The 13,645-nt window shown below is 51.9% G+C and overlaps 4 protein-coding genes across 4 annotated transcripts; 3 read left to right on the forward strand and 1 right to left on the reverse strand.

Moving 5' to 3' along the window:
* Nucleotides 1-724: 724 nt before the first annotated feature.
* On the forward strand, nt 725-4,734 carry POSPLADRAFT_1184843 (hypothetical protein; the record flags this gene model as incomplete). The annotated part of the gene is made up of 11 exons (XM_024489105.1): nt 725-1,450; nt 1,506-1,893; nt 1,948-2,072; nt 2,136-2,536; nt 2,600-2,635; nt 3,171-3,417; nt 3,471-3,617; nt 3,663-3,957; nt 4,012-4,295; nt 4,479-4,615; nt 4,642-4,734. Exons 1-11 carry the CDS (start codon nt 883-885, stop codon nt 4,732-4,734), a joined length of 2,721 nt encoding a protein of 906 aa, XP_024335930.1. The 5' UTR covers nt 725-882.
* A 606-nt stretch (nt 4,735-5,340) lies between these two features.
* On the reverse strand, nt 5,341-6,605 carry POSPLADRAFT_1049267 (hypothetical protein; the record flags this gene model as incomplete). Its single annotated transcript, XM_024479699.1, has 6 exons — nt 5,341-5,379; nt 5,448-5,508; nt 5,673-5,832; nt 5,886-6,030; nt 6,160-6,342; nt 6,408-6,605. 6 exons carry the CDS (start codon nt 6,603-6,605, stop codon nt 5,341-5,343), a joined length of 786 nt encoding a protein of 261 aa, XP_024335931.1.
* A 1,684-nt stretch (nt 6,606-8,289) lies between these two features.
* On the forward strand, nt 8,290-9,688 carry POSPLADRAFT_1049268 (hypothetical protein; the record flags this gene model as incomplete). Its single annotated transcript, XM_024479700.1, has 6 exons — nt 8,290-8,557; nt 8,612-8,887; nt 8,937-9,017; nt 9,072-9,161; nt 9,213-9,429; nt 9,469-9,688. The coding sequence occupies 6 exons, from the start codon at nt 8,290-8,292 to the stop codon at nt 9,686-9,688; spliced, it is 1,152 nt and encodes a 383-aa protein (XP_024335932.1).
* A 998-nt stretch (nt 9,689-10,686) lies between these two features.
* POSPLADRAFT_1152107 (hypothetical protein) lies at nt 10,687-13,558 on the forward strand (the record flags this gene model as incomplete). The annotated part of the gene is made up of 8 exons (XM_024486622.1): nt 10,687-10,875; nt 10,935-11,242; nt 11,296-11,688; nt 11,742-12,298; nt 12,374-12,483; nt 12,525-12,890; nt 12,946-13,041; nt 13,094-13,558. The coding sequence occupies 8 exons, from the start codon at nt 10,687-10,689 to the stop codon at nt 13,556-13,558; spliced, it is 2,484 nt and encodes an 827-aa protein (XP_024335933.1).
* Between the last annotated feature and the right edge of the window lie 87 nt (nt 13,559-13,645).

The raw sequence follows: 13,645 nt of genomic DNA on the forward strand, positions 1-13,645 counted from the left end.
ATGACATCGCGTCACATTGGCTCGTCTAACCCGATGGAGGGATGTACGCGACACGAAACCTCCAATCTCACTCATCACGGACCTCATACCGTGCACGGGTAAGCAATCGTCTCTTTCTACTCCGGAATGCTCAGATAACTTACTATCTCATGTATAATACATTCCTCGTATATACGCAGTCTAGGGTAATCTGTGCATACGGCACGGAGCCGAGGTGCAAGCAGTAAGGGAGAACAGCTGATGCTCACACAAGAAGTATATATATGTGCTGACGACTCCTGGCAGCATGAGGAGGTGTGCGACAAACTCATCAGCCAGGAGCAGTGGTGCTGAACTTGCGCGCGTGACCGTAGGTATGCAATCATTCATCCTTGTTCTAGAACAAGGAGTAAGCTAACGGGCATTCCACGCATAGCACTGTTCCAATAGATCTAGGGAGTTTGGACGCTTTACTTCACTTCGTACACACATAAAATATCAGCGTTGAATTCATCTACGCACTGTTCTTGCGCCCAACAGTTTTGAGGGTATCTAAATCGCCGCTGCTACCACTGCCACTCATCGCGGACAAAAGGCCCAGATCGCAACGGTCACGTGCGGTGGCCAAAGCACGACGCGACAAAGCAATTCAAAAGCGGGTCAAAGCGCGCCCACAACGCCCTCTTTCTCCCTCACTCTCCCATATAGCTACGTATTGACGGGCTCTCCTGACCACTGTACCGCATCATTCTCCTGACTGTCACGGCTTTCACGATCCGAGACTTGTTTGGTGCCTTACATACTAACGATACTGAGCTCGCCACAAACGTCGGCAAGAGCTGATTCGTGCCTCCACGTTCCCATCTCCTTCCTGTGGCACACTACCAACCTCCACTTACCACAATGACACAAGTCGCACAAGACCGCCCCACATTCGGTGGACTGTTTGCGGACTACCTTGAGTCGCAAGGAACATATGTATCCCCAACTAACTTCGCCACTCTCGCCACTCTCCCCGTCCCTCCCGCTGGCGGATTCCCAACTATCAAAGACGAGCTCAGAGGCACAAAGCGCAGACTCGGCGATGATGGCGACGAGCACGGCCGGAGCAAGCGTATTAGGACCGCCACAAGCGGCCCCGCACCGCCGAGCCCGAACTACGAGCTGTCTGCGATGGACCAGTCCTTCTTTCTTGACGACGACGACGACGACGACGATACGTCGGTATTCCTCGACGCCGTCGATTCATGGCACTGGGGGGACACTTCATTCACAAATTCGGCGGACGACCCCGTCGACGCCACAAACCCCGGTTCCTGGGATGGCCCCTTTGTGCCACAAGGCTTGCCGGGGAAAGACGCGTTTCGGGACGCGACGAAGCCTGATGCGCACGTGTCGCAGGTCTCCGAGATGCATTTCCGCTCGCTACTTTTCGGCGACGAACACGACGCGGGTGTCGGCGGAACGACTTGTGAGTGTATAGGTTGCGAAGTTCAACCATAAGCTTACCCTGAGATGTGCTTCAGATGAAACGTTCGCATCGTCCTCGCTCGCGAACGCACTAGGCGATTCCAGCGATCCAATGCTTACGTGGCCCTTGAATCTAGACTTTCCTACGGCAGACGCAGCTCCCATGCCTATACCCAGATACGAAGGAGAGCTGGATCCTTGGGATATATTCCCACCCTTGGACCGTGACTCAGGAGAATCGCCCACGAACTCGCTTAACACGACCTACCTCCCTGCAGCATCTCCATCCCCACTCTCCAGAGCCCAAGTTGAAGAAGATAGTAACAAGGATGCGGCGGGGGCCGCCGAGAAAGTGCAGGTGGTTGAAGAGCGGCGGTTTCGCCCTCGTTTCCCGAAAGCCCGTTGCCTCTGGAAGCAGGTCTGCAAGAGTCGCGTGCAAACAGTGTACGTTCTTTATGCCCTCTGCTCTCGTGTGGCGTCGCTGACGACTTGTTTCAGGTACGCATTGCATGGCCGCGAGGCCGTGCGTGGAGCGGTCGAGCGTTGGGCGAGGCCATATGTAAAGGACGTCCCGGCTACACTCCAAGAATGCAGCCATCGTGCCTCTAGCAGCCAGTCTGTGGGTCAGTCTTTTCAGACAACGATACCTTCACAATGGCCAGGAGCTTACACCGTTTCTCTGGTAGTTCCCGTACACAATCCAGAAACACTGCAGAGTGAAACAATCGATGCCTCTAGCAGCTCTCCCGACGTCCACAGCCTTCCCCAATGTCATGAAGACACCGACGATGCTTCAGAAGATGAGGAAGCAGAATGGGAACCTGTATCGATACCAGTATACCCAGACAATGCGCCCGATGCCGATGCACGACGTAGTCTCGCACCTAGTCCCAGTCCTCGCACAGAACCACAAGAGATACCCGAAGCTCCTGAACTGGAGCTTCCTCGCCTGTCTTCCATCCGGGTTAAAGGGCTGAAGGAGGCTAAACCGATGATACCCAGTGGTACACCAGCAGGACTGTTAGACGAGCGTTATGGCTCGCCATGGTTCATATGCACTCCCGAGGACCCATTCGATTATGACATTGTATACTCGAACGACTGTCAATTTTACAACACTTATTATATGTAACAATTATACTGGCCCAAGCGTCGTACATCTTTACTTGATCTGCGCGAACTGCCGGTAAATTAGCAGCCTGCTTTGCATTAACCTTAAGAAGAGAACAAGGTTTGTGCGGCGCGTTCACCATGTTACTTTGGGCGGCCGTTGGAAGAACTATTGATCTGCGTTCTTTTCATTAGAAAAGAGGAGTATAAGAAAGACCGGAGTGTAGAGGTCTAACTGTGAATATTCGCAGCTGGCGAGTAGAAAGAAAGTGAAGCCTTACGCCACAGACGCATTGCCTCGATCACGTGCATCAATGCGACGCGTCTGTGGCGACCGGCCACCGGCCAAGGATAAAAGGGTTCATTCTCCGACATACGAGTACCTCTAACTCTCACTTACTTTTCCACAACTACAAGTCGACCATTCACCTCCTCACTTTCTCCATAGGCGCGCACACCATCCATTCACGGCCTTCAGCACACATTGCTTCCTGCCTTTGTGGACGCCATTGCATTTTGACTCTGCCACAGACCATAGCCACAGGAACCAACCAACCCGCCTCATTTCATTCGAGTCTTAAATATCTCTAAAATCCTTCAAAATGATGCAGATTATGTGTGTAAAACACAAGTCGAGAGTCCATGCTCTCTCGTCCAAGACGTTCGGGCCTGTCATGCCCGCGCCTGGCTCCATGGCATGGCAATCTTCCAGAAAGATTCACCCCCTCTCCTTTGTCATAAACGCAAGTGATTTGGTGAATACGGCAAGCAAGAAGCGGAAGAATAGCGGAGAAGACGACGACGATTCCGACAGTGAGCGAGCATACAAACGCCACAAAGTCGAGGGCGACGCGTCGTGTACGTTTGATTTGGCTAACGTAATTTGCTAGTGTTCTCACCATTTTTGACAGCTCAATTGCGGACGTCATCTGCATTGACAATGTCCAATGAGGTCCACGCTGCGGTGACACGTACGACGAGCTGTGATACCTATGATGACTTGTGGCCTGCCACTGAGGACGGCGAAATAGATGGTGGGGAGCAGCGTGACTCCCATTGTAAGTTCGTCGATGATCTGATATCAGCATTTCATTGACATATAGTGTCAGTGCAGCGAACGAATAGCGCGGATGATATCCTAGAGAAGGATAGATCATTCGCGCCACAAGACCCAATTAAGGAAGATGGTCACTTAAACCCGCCATGCTTCTTTGCATGCGAGGACGAGTATGACAGCAACGAGCACGGAGCTCTCAATAAGGAGGTAGTTCCCGAGAGCAGCCTGCATGAAGAACAAGTTAAGGATGTAGACGAAGATGACGAAGAGTTTGAAGAAATGAAGTTCGAGAAAGAGCGCCCGCTCTGGCGAAGAACATGCAGGAGGCGAATAGGTATCATGTGCGTGAAACAACCTCTGGGGTGCCTGCATTTAATTGAGCATTGTATCCACAGCGCGCAACAGTGCGGCGGCAGGAAAACAATACGTGCTGTTGTAGAACAAGAAGCACGGCAATACTTTGATACCAAGCAGCTGGGAACTGCAGGAACAGGCCCTCCTCCAGACCAGAGGCTACCGCGGCTATTCAAGGATGCGAGCCCCTTGTGTCGAGACACTGAGCCCAAGGCTTTGAAAGGGACACCGAGAGAAGTTGAATGCAAGAAGTTCGAGGCACGAAAGAGGAAACTCTCCAGAAAACGCAGTCGGATTCATCTTCGGAATGCAAGAGACAAGGCGAGTGAATTAGAAACTAGCAGCGCATAAAATTTGTCCCCCTTTCACCCCTGGGCAGTGTTGTGCAAGTCGCGTGCGATTGGCATTTAGTCGCATGAAGCGCAACCCATAGATCGCCTGGCACACGCAAACCTTAATCGGGAACGGTCGCGTGATTGATGCGCGACGCGGTGGTTGAATGCTCCAGCGGAAGCCAGTCAAAACGACTACAAACGACGGCGACTCTTTCCACGATGGCGACTATTCCCACGCTGGAGACTGTTCAGCCACATGGGCCCGCAAGAGTCTGAGGCAACAGGACATGATACAGATGTGGGAGATTTGGTTAGGTTATGACTCATTCCCACCAGTCATGCCCCGAACGCCATTTCTCTTTTATTCCGGATGTATCTGAGCAGGGTGCCGCGTGGGGATCTGGTACGCTCGTGAGTATAAGTCGATAAGTACTGCTCTCATGCAGTTGAATGTCACGAACGCAATGCTGCGGATTGAGATGAGGAACCAAATGTGTAGAGCTGCAATGTTTTGCGCCACGGACTGCATGCCATCATGGCGCCAAAGGACTATCAGCAAGCTGCTTCTGGCTAGAGTGCATGAATATTTATCTCTCACAGGGTGAATCAACTGGTCGTATGATCGGTTATTGGATCAATGTCTAGTTTCCTGTAATACCAAATGACAATCGCCCTGGCGTCCTTGTACCGTGCGGGTGCCACACAAATCTGACGCGCTCCGAGATTTCAGCGTGCGTGATAGAGGCTTGATATCCACCCTAATCTGACCCAGTTGCGTCCGTGGAATGAGGAGAGATGGTACCAAGGTCTCCCGGCTCCAAGGACACGATCTTCAGATAGAGACGAAACGGGAAAAGACGAAACGGGAGGTGCGCTATTCACTTCCCTTCTGCACGTTATTCTTTGACATCACCAGAAAAGAATCATAATATCTGATATGACAAACGTGAGAGTGTCAGACACCACGAAGACAAATTTCGCAGCCTGTAACTTCAACGAGTCCCTTTGAATACGTCTCACATCCTTTAAGAGCCTTTACTTTAACACGAACAGACCAGTCGTATTGGGCCTCAGCTAAAACATAATACATTAGAAACAGACTCGGATATGCACGCCAACGGCAAAATGATTGGGAGACTTACCCATTCACAAATGAGCTGCATAATCTCACGTAACGGCACGTCAGAGCTCTCCACGACATCTCTGCTTAAACAGCATATTGCCGATTCGTAGTACGTCAGTTTCCCATTTTCCGACTTCAAGATAAAGAAAATCCACGACTGCCCATCAGATAAACAGAAACGGACTTCTGGAAGGCTGGAAGGAAAACTTTTAGACGAGGAAGAAGGCGGGAAATGTTGACATACTTTGCAGACTTCAGCACTGCAATTGCCTGACTAACAGCTTCAGGGATATAGGAAATCAAAGTACGATTGAAACTTTGCCTTTTGGCTTCAACAAGGACGAGGCGACCCTTTGAAATAACGAATGCATCGTCTCTAGATCCACAGGGGGCAAGCAAGCGATCTGAAGACAATTGAGCGATTCGCAAAGTGAATTTGCGTGGGACTCTGACTTACCTTTGTTGTCCTCGTCCTCTTCGTACTCTATCACAGCGTAGTCGACATTGCCACTCAGCCACAATTCGTATCCCGAAGTGGGGTGAGTGATTTGTACCCCTTTTCCTTGAGCAATCCGCAACTCCGGAAGAATTGCAACACTCCTCTGTTCGGCTGAAGCAATCTCCGCCAACGCAAGCAATACTGCGCCCAGAATCATTCGTGACCCTGGTTCGTACTACGAGCAGTGTTACATTACCCCCATCAAACGCGAGGATTATCAGGTAAGACTCACGTCCATGTTCACGCATGCATATATCTTCTTAATTCGTGAGTGAAGATCTACGAGTTCATCCTCTGCGGCCGGTGACAGCCCCTTCGCCAACTCAGTTACTTTTTCGGGTTTAAAAATAGGGCGTTTCCTGACGATGCCGGCGCTCTGGAGGTCTTCTGATGTGACGGTCGAAAAGGACAGTCTCTGCAACATCACTATGAGTTATAAGCTTGCTTAACGGGCCAGAATGTGAGGTCTACGGAACGTACTGGTTTCTTGGCACCCCTTAGAATGTCCTCTAGCGCTGAGACATGCTTCGTGATACTGTCCAATTCTTCCTCTGTTTCCTGAATCCCGTCCAACTCTGACTTGAGGACATCCAGACGAATCAAAGCCATTGTCATCTTGGAGAGGTCAACAGGTGAGTCCTGGAGACTGCGTTTGCGTTTATGACTGCGTTCCGACATGGTGACCGAGAAAGACGAGTGGCAGATTGGCAACACCCGCGATGTCACTCTGCCCTAGGCTCGTGGCCAGCCTGTCTACGATATAAGAGCAAGCACTATTCGTGTATACAGCCTGAGGTTGGCACTTCTCGGGCGCCCATGGCAGGCTGAGCGCGGAGTTTAAATTTGGGGCCTAACGCGTCTCGTTACTCTCGTCCTCCCCCCACCGATTACATTGCTGCGTGGAACTACGACGAGTACGCCCCGGGTAGCGCGCCTGCTGTTTGTCCTGCTCTTCTGCACCACTCGGGCTGCAAAGAAATCTGTGTTTCTTGTTTGAATACTCCGTTTATTAGCTGATGCTCTTGAAGTGCCGCGGCTGAGCTAATCTGGTCAGCGCCACGGATGTCCCCTATGGACTGCTCTTACTGCCAACAATCGGCTCGGCCTCTAAAATCTGGGCTCCGGACTCTAAGGAATTCCTTATACCCTAATCATGAAATAGTATCATATTTTTTCTCAGCATATTCCTGACAGATTGAAAGTGCGATTCAAGCCACACGCGCTCGAGTGCTGCGTACGAGCAGAAAACCAGATGTACCTCTCATTCTCGTAAGTGCACAAACTATCTGTCGCCCTGGACTACCAGGATATCCGATTCTTGCACCAAATACATCATTCTGACCACAAAGGATGGCTAGCATTGGCTCTCTGTTAGAATACAGTAATGACTTTCAAGATCGTCTTATACACGTGGGCTCGCTCGGCGGGCTTGCAGTGACCCACAAAGTCTGTGGGATGATTAGGTATACTTTTTCGAGTATGAATCAAACCTGTTGCCATTGGATTAATGGGAAGTTGTCGACAGTTCTGGAGGCGTGTCCGTGACGTGATTTCCTGCAGCAAGAGTACTCACATCAAGCAATACGCCGCCTTTGGAAGATTCCGCCTAGCAGCTCCCGTGTACACCTACGTTCATCCAATCGCAGATATAAAGTACGGCTGGTCCGTTCTCATCCTTATGTCATTTCCTTTGCAAGATGTACACGTTGTTAGCTGTCTTGTAAAGCATCAGTCATTAAAATGCGCATTGGCGAGAGATCACACATACCTCGATTCCCGATCTGAACTTTTGCGGGGTAGACAGCTCAAGGAAGCTACGCAGACCTACGAGCATTATGACATGCTATACTGGTTAGTATACCAGTGCAACGATTTATGGCACGCGAGTCCTGGCGCATTCTCGTCAGAGTGCCCATTTCCACTTGACTCGTTCTCCAGTGGGCGGACAAGCCCTTCTACGAATTACTCGTGCAGTCCCAGAGAACCAAATCTCGCTCCGTTGTAACATGCCTCGAAAAGAAGACAGAAGGGAAGAGTGAAGCCTTCGCCACTGCCGCGTTGACTGCGGTCACGTGCACCAATGGAACGCGACGCGACAGTGGCGACGGGCCACAGACAAAGTGGACAAAGGCACGCGTCTTTCATTCTCCGACGTATAAGTGCTTGGACCCTCTCTCGCTTTGCCCCCACCACCGCTTAACCGCTACCCATCACTTGCCTTGCTTTGCCTTAGGCACACGCACTACACCCACTTACACTGTCTTGCCTTCGCGCGTCGACATCAACACCGCCAAGCATAAACGCCACAAAGGCCCACCACGCGTTGTCAACATATTCTGCAACACACACCACTCACCTCAAGATGATGCAGGTCCTGAGCTCGCTGTCCGAACCGAGAGGGCATGTCTTCTCCTACGACGCGTCCGTTGTCGCTTCCGCCACGGCCCTTGCAACGCCACGAGCCAGTGCGCCCGATGACTTCGCGTCGCTCCTGCTTGCAATAGAGATCATCAAGGAGCAGGAAAGCGAGCCAGAGAAGGAAGACAGCAGAAAGAGAAACCGGGAGGATGACGAGTCTGATTACGGCAATGACCATGTGTCCAAGCGCCACAGAGTCGGCGACGCTCAGCGTACGTGCCGTTGCCGGATGCCACTGTTGCTTTTGTGTTGATAACAGTTCCCAGTTGTATTGTGGCCACCGTATGAGCCTTACGGGTCACCAGAGGCGGAGTCATGTTCAGAGGAAGAGACTGACGCGACCATGTCGGATGAGGAAGGAGAGGATGGCTTCGAATGGTCAGGTAGAAACGAAGAAACTGAAGATGAGGACATCTGTTACGATGTGTCCGTTGGCCAGCGAGCCATTGTCACATACCGTGATGGCGAGGAGTGTTTTGACGAAGCGCCATTGGATGGCGAAGAAACTGAGGATGAGGGGCATGAAGAGGCTGCCAGCCATAGTGAGTTTATTGACAAGAGTCGCTATGACACGCTAACGTGGTCTTCCAGTGCCGCGAAACGGCAGCTTAGAGTGGCCTAAACAGGATGTGCCATCCGACGTAGAGGTCCTTAAGGAGGACATAGCTAACAGTGAGTGGTTCATTGACGAGTGAGACACTGCGACATACCGACGTGATACTTCAGTACCGCGAGACGGTTGTACAAATGACGTGAAATATTTTGAGGATGCGTCATCTGATGAGGAAGATACTGAGGATGAGGGCAGGGACCACAGTGAGTTCATAGTCTAACAAGCTATTAAGATGTACTAACATAATGTTTCAGTGTCGCGTGAGGATAGTACAAATGATGACGAATATTCTGAGGAAGTTGTATCGTTTGAGGAGAACCCGAGGGCTGAAGAGGACGACTCTTGGCTGGAGGTCTTCTCTGACTCAGACGACAGCTCCAATGACGAGGAGACATATGTACCCAAGAAAAAGGAGAAGAAGAGAGAGCCCTGGCTATGGAAAGTGGCATGCCAAGACCGTATTGAAACAATGTATGTGCCATGACCCCAAGACTATACGTCCACTCACAGTTTGAATGAATATTGCAGCATCGACGAGGTTGGTGACGAGAACTTCGCACGGGCCTTAGATATAGACATGGATCGTTACCTTGGCTTCCCGGTCCCTCAATACGGCGAAAACAGCTGGCTGCCCCGACTCGCCGACATGCCTGCCTTCGCGCTAGTTGACCCAGATGAGCATCCTATGGAGTGGAGGGGGACTCCTGCACGCTCTGCATCGGGGAATTAAGGACGATCCCTATCCATCATTCATAGGTCACCTCTAGAAGGCCGCATCCAAGTGGCGCAGAAGCGAGCGTGCTTACTAGCGCTGCGGTCACTACAACGTCGTACATTTGCCTAGGTATGCATCATATTTTTGCCTGCTGTTTGCCTATACCAACACCCGTCCCATAATCAGGTTATATACCCACGACGAAATGATACCCACCAACATTTTGTAAATACCCTAGTCGCCTTGACACCATCATCCTCGCAGTAGGTAGCCGACGCCAATTGATAACTGGCCCCGTTGGAGAGCCAGTTCTTCACCTTGAGTCGACGATGCATACAGTGTCCAGCCAAAAGTACGCCAGCTTGTATGCAGAGCAAGTCGTTGCTGAGAGTCAGACGCGCGTCGCGCCCCCATCAAATCCCCTTGATCGACGATCAGTCGCGAGACTTCAGATATTGAATATTACAGTGCCTATAGCGACATTCTTCCGCTTTCATTGTCGCTGTGCAAAGGTATCAACGTCCTCGCAGTTCCAGATGATAATTGCATGTAATATTTCCAGACGAGTCCATGGTGTGCTACTTTGCAACTATAGCCTTTGGCGATGATACAACATCTTTTCATTTTCACCAATTGCAGCCATCGTGATGGCGAAGGTCTGCACTCCTTTTTGGTCTTGGTCTTAAACTACAGATGCTATAAGGACGCCTTTCTCACACGTCTTTATGGGAGTGTAATCTGAATCATAGATGGATCACTACCGGGGTGGCTGACACCGTAATCGCAGGTTGATACACGAGTTGCATATCATTCTCATCCTGGCCTATGGCTGACAGCCTCATCATACTTCGTCTTTCAGGTCTAGGTTAGCCTCTTGTCATCCGCTGCGGCTGGCAGTCCCGACAGGATGACCTCGTCGCTGAGACGATAGCCTCTCCCTTGTCTGCTCCACCGTCCTCGTTTTGTCTGTGTTTCCCGCACGTGCAACAAGGTACACGTACACAATAACGAAGATGGCGACCTCTAGTACCGGCAGTCCACCTCGATGGTCTGTATCAGGTCCCCCGTCCAAGGCAGCAGGGCCCGGGCTCAGCACCGGAAACTCTGTGTCTGCGTCCACACGTTCCTTCGTCAAGGTCTCTGGTCGCAAGCTGTCCCTTTCAGAGGGCCCGTCGGTCACCAGTAGTTCCCCTGTCAAGCAGGTGCTTTCGCCACTCGAATGTGTCTTCCCTCTATTATTTATTACTGATGGCGAGTGTAGGCTACCAGTAGTAGGTCGACTAGCGCTAGTGCTCTCGAGCAGACGCGTCTTGGATCCTTTCCCGCGACGGGCGCGGTGAACATACCGTCCTTCGCCCGTCCAACGAAGACGTCAGCCTCTCGCACTCAGCATTCCCCACGTCCAGTCAAGACCCCACCCAGATCTGACCTGCGCCCGCTCGCTTCTAGTCCTCCAAGATCTGGCAGCACAGCACGTCAAGCTTCAAGCCCGAAAGCGTCAGTGACTTCTCCCAAGCATCAAGTCAGCCCTCGTACACTGGACAAGGCCAACGCCAACGCAGCTCCTCTGTGCGTGATTCTGCGGTTCAACGCCAATCTATACCCTGATGCCTTTAATACAGGACCCGCACCGCGACGACTACCGCAGCTGCTCCCCCTGTCAAGACGCAAGGCTCACCGAACTTCCTCACGGCGCCAAAGTGGCAGTATGGCTCGTCGATACCACTTCCAGCCGTGGCAAAAAATGTCGAGACTCGGAGGATCACCAAGGCTCGACGCTACGCTGACGAACACGCCGTTCAGCCAGGGCGCCTCGATTCTGCAATGAAAACGGTGGGCTCGCTGCCTTCGCAGGTGTTCACCTCGATGTTGGAAGGCCTCCAGGAAAACGAAGAGGAAAGCGAGGATACCGATGAGCCCGTTCCACTCATCAAGGAGACCATTCAGCCTGCTCTCAAGCAAGAGGCACCTTTCGTACATGACGGAGACGAAGACGAGGATTTGGAAGTGCTCAGGTTTGTCATGATGTCTACGATCCAATAGTCGCATGTTTTTATCTCCTGTGCAGACGCATCCGCGACAAGTTCTCGAAGGTGATTGTGGACGACACGGACCAGGACATCTACAGTTTGTCGTCAATGGTCTTCAGGCGCATCAAATCGCCCGACTTGAACCCCGATGCCTACCCTGCGGTCTACGGTGAGCTTATGCGCTCGCTCGGCGGGCTTGCGTCACTGGTGGAGGAAGTAAATCAGGCGTTTGGACTCGACGACGACAAAACTAAGGCTGCCAGTGCTCCAATCGCCCCACTCATGACTGAACGGATCGATACGGTCGTCGACAGTGGTAATGTTGATGGCGGCGTGGTCAGTGTTGTACCCCTTGCGAAGGACGAAGTGCTCCGCCGAGTTGATGCTGTGCACGTTCTTAATCCTGCGTCCACGTTCACATTTTCATCTTTCGAGTCAGTACACTGCATCGTTAAGCAGGCCTGCTTCCCGACCGAATCCCTTGATATGGACCCAACTGCAACAAAAGAAGAAGACGGATCAAAAAGACTAAGGCATGTACACTTTGTTGCCGGCTTTGCGTTTGTTCCTGACGAATCGCTATTTGTAGCCGCATGTTCGCGGATTTCCCCCTCGAGAATGACTTCAATTACAACTTTGATGATGGCGACCAGGACGAGTATTCGTCCAGTAAGACCTCCAGTATTTGCTTTAGCGAGTGCTCTAGTGCATCCGAGGAAGACTACAGTCGGCTCTTTGAAAGCGGCGGTCCTCTCGCAGCGTGCATTATGGAGGCGCAAGGTGAATTATATACGCTACCCGAGCGCTGCATATGCTGACAGCCGATCCGAGAAGGCTTAGAGGGAGAGAAGAGAGTTTCAGCAATCGCCACCGACGAGGCCCTTCACCAAGGAGTCGTTAAGCAAGCCGATGCCGCTCGGATATTCACAAAAGGCCATGTCAGGCCCTCAACGCTTGACATCCACCCTGGTAGCACTGCCGAGTACGGCTGCATCGGTGATGTCACTGAGCAAGACATCTCCGAATCTGCTCTCCAGAGTGAGCGTGCACTCACTCCGGTGGAGACCGACAAGCACATATCCACCATGGGTGAGCAGCGGGCCAAGAAAGCGGCGCCGACTCCTAGGCTTGTTGAAGGCATAATCTCTCTTCCGTCTGAGGATATTGCTACTGCAAAGTATTTCTTAGTGCGTTCATGTGTGCTTCTAGCCTCGGGCGTTGTCCTCATACTATGGTTGATAGAGCACATCTGAATTGGTACTGGGTGATCATCAAGGCTCATCGCGCTGCATGATCCAGCTTCATCACTCACAGTCGAACCACACATCAGGTCCGACGGTGAGTCTGCTCCCTGAGCTTAGATGACGATGAGGTTGACAATGCCGCGCAGTTGAATGATCCTAGGCCAGCATCAATCGAGGATGATTCGCCGCCGAGGTCTACGAGTAGTGGCTCTGGTCTCTCACAGCCGACGTCTCAGCCTGGCTTCTGGACCCGTCTCTTTTCTCGGTCTTCACCTGGCTCTTCCAGCCTGACGGCCCGCTCTCTGCCACCTGATGCCCTGGAGGCATACTGTGGCGACAAGACTCGTTGTCAAGACTCACTTGTCCCTGCCTTTTCTGCGGCGTCGGCAGCAGCAGCCCTCTCTAGCGCCTCTCGCATTTCTGAGGACCGTGACGAGCCCGACGCTAGTGACTCGAGCTTCGCGTCGACCCAATATACTGCTTCGTCTATGCCGTCGCCGACTGTGCCAACGTCAAGATTTTCTTCTGCTTCTAGTATCCGGCTGCCCTTGCCCGACTCTGAATCCAGCCGCTTCAGCCCTATCAAAAGTTTCTTTCGCCGTCTCTTCTAGCTTTTAAGTTCGCAATGCAAGATGGCTATGAAGTCGCGGTAAGAGTTCATCCAGTTTCAAAGTCTAGCTATCGGCTGCTCATGCGTG

Source organism: Postia placenta (assembly GCF_002117355.1).
Source record: "Postia placenta MAD-698-R-SB12 unplaced genomic scaffold POSPLAscaffold_13, whole genome shotgun sequence".
Taxonomy (NCBI): Eukaryota; Fungi; Basidiomycota; class Agaricomycetes; order Polyporales; family Adustoporiaceae; genus Rhodonia; species Rhodonia placenta.